A 2,684-nucleotide genomic window follows, 5' to 3' on the forward strand; every position below is an offset into this window, starting at 1 on the left:
GGATTGTAAAATCATGCAAATTATATGAATAAGTGAGCAAGAAATTGATAAAAACCACTCAAATGAGGACAAGATAAATCATAAAATAGTGGTTTATCAGAGTGATATCTTGATATCCGATAAAAGATCTAAGCAACAGTTACATAAGCGAGAAACAATTAGCATGAGCGAGTTTCTGTCTTTTCGAATCCAAATGAGAATGCATGAGTCGCAAGTTCTTCTCAAATCAAGACGTTTGTTCCAACAATTTTTGGTTGATAGTTACACTATGGTAGAAGCTGAAAGACTACAATATCACAGGTTCCACCAGAACAAGTTTCGCTCCTATCAACTGCAAGGCCTACATGAGTGCCTAATTCATGGTGAGACACAGGCTGCAGGAACTGGCAAACGAGTTATCTTGCCGTCTTTATTTGTCGGCGGTCCCTGGTACATGTACAACAATTGCAAAGATGCATTTTCTATTTGCAGGTATGCCGGTTACCCTAGCTATTTCATTACTATCACATGTAACCCAGATTGGAACAAGATTAAAGATTGCGTTGCGGACTATTCATTAAAGCCAAGTGACAGGCCTGATATCATATCAAGGGTTTTCAAGATCAAGTTAGATGCCTTGCTAAAAGACTTAAAGGATGGTCCATATTCGGAAAGCCCAAAGGAGGTAAGGTTTTTCATTCAGTGTCTTCAAGTTCACGCCAACACATTTGTCCTTTTTCCATCAATGGTTATTTGTCCCCTCACATATTCTTTTCTTTTTCCCATTTTCTTTGTTTTAGTTGTGTACACAGTTAAATTCCAGAAGCGTGGTCTTCCCCACTGTCACATTTTATTATTTCTTTAGCCAGCCGAGAAGCCTAGATCATCCGATGATATTGACCATCATATATCGGCCGAGATACCTGACGAACACACTCAACCTAAGCTATACAGGTTAGTCCAGAAATTCATGGTTCAGACCCTGTGAAGTTTTGAACACGAGTAGCCCGTGTATGGTTAATGGGAAGTGTTCCAAGTTTTATCCAATGCCATTCCATGAGAAAACAGCCATAGACAGTGCAGGTTTTCCCAAGTATAAACGGTCAGATAATGGTCGTTCAACAAGCAAGAGGAATGTTGACCTCGACAATCGGTTTATTGTCCCGTACAATGCAAAATTGCTTCTTAAGTATGGGTGCCACATAAATGTTGAGTATACTTGCCAGACATCTGCTATTAAGTATTTGTTCAAGTACGTCCACAAAGGTAATGATCGTGTCACAGCTTCATTTTTCCGATCGCATGATTCAGCTGATTCTGTTGTCACTGTGGATGAAATCCAAAACTACTATGATTGCCGATATATATCTGCTTGTGAGGCATCCTGGCGGCTATTCGGGTTTGAGATTCAATTCAAAGAGGCAAACGTCCATTCCACCTGCCAAATGAACAGAATATTTTGTACGAAGATCATCAACTTATTGAGAATGTTATCGAGACTGCGGTCTCAAAGGATAGTATGTTTATTGGCTGGTTTAAGGCTAACAAGGATTTTGATCTGGCCCGTACACTAACTTACACGGAGATGCCGTCATTTTTTGTTTGGGACAAGCAAGGGCATATGTGGAGGCCACGGAAGCAAGGGAATGTGAGTGGTCGTCTCACACATATTCCTCACTCGCATGGAGAGGAGTACTACCTTCGTTTGTTATTGAATTATCAAAAAGGGTGCCAGACATTTGCTGATGTTCGTTCTATTTGTGGCATTGTGTACGATACATTCAAAGATAATTTACTTATATATATATGTGATTAAAAAATTTATATTTAAGTATTAAAAATACTATTTATATATTAAAATCAATCACTAAAATTAGTCAATAATATATTTATATATAAATATATGTGTTATTTAATTTATTTTTAATATATTTTTATATTTTAATTTTTATTTATACTAATGACTGATTTTCTTAATAACTAAATTTAATATATGCATACCATAGTATTTAAGTATAGGCCATGTATCGAGTATAAATAAGCAAATGCTCATGTGGGGTTAGAGCAAGAATGGAAACATAATAGGGTTTGAAAAAAAAAAAAGGTTATGGAATGAATGGAGGATAATGACAAGGTCCTAGTCTTCCCTCTAATTCCATGCATACGAAACAAGCAAGAAAAACAAATACTTATATTTAAGTAACGACTTTGAAATTTGATACACGTCTCCTGAGTGACACCCAACAATTATGCTCATTCAGGTGGAATGCACTTTCATGCTTGCTAATTATCTTCCATGGCCAAAACCAAAATCATAACAAACCTGGAATACCCAAAACCCAAAACTAAAAGCTCTCTTTGTCTATGTTTCTTTGGAAGTAGTGCTTCAACATCAGTAGGGTCAACCAACAACACAGGATCTCGTGAACAAAAAAGTTGGTTCCCATGGCAGAGGATTTTTCTGATATTACCCTTAAATCAAATATATTAAATTGAGCCAAAAGGAAGGTGAATGTTGATTAACTAACCCATTCCTTTGATGATCTACAAAATCTTAGACTTGATAGTCTCCTGAATTCCCTCTTCTTCGAGGAAATTCTCAACAATTTTTTCCTCAGACGGATCCCTATATGATAAGTGTGCAAAAAAAATAAGAGTTACACCCCAAATTAGTAATTTTGAGTCGAACACCTTAATCATCGACA

The 2,684-nt window shown here is 36.7% G+C and overlaps 1 protein-coding gene across 1 annotated transcript; it reads left to right on the forward strand.

Annotated features, from left to right (window-relative positions):
• On the forward strand, positions 269–1,795 carry LOC107632510. The gene is made up of 5 exons (XM_021117147.1): positions 269–429; positions 472–664; positions 845–933; positions 986–1,400; positions 1,520–1,795. Exons 1-5 carry the CDS (start codon positions 269–271, stop codon positions 1,793–1,795), a joined length of 1,134 nt encoding a protein of 377 aa, XP_020972806.1.

Source organism: Arachis ipaensis, chromosome B03 (assembly GCF_000816755.2).
Source record: "Arachis ipaensis cultivar K30076 chromosome B03, Araip1.1, whole genome shotgun sequence".
Classification (NCBI taxonomy): Eukaryota; Viridiplantae; Streptophyta; class Magnoliopsida; order Fabales; family Fabaceae; genus Arachis; species Arachis ipaensis.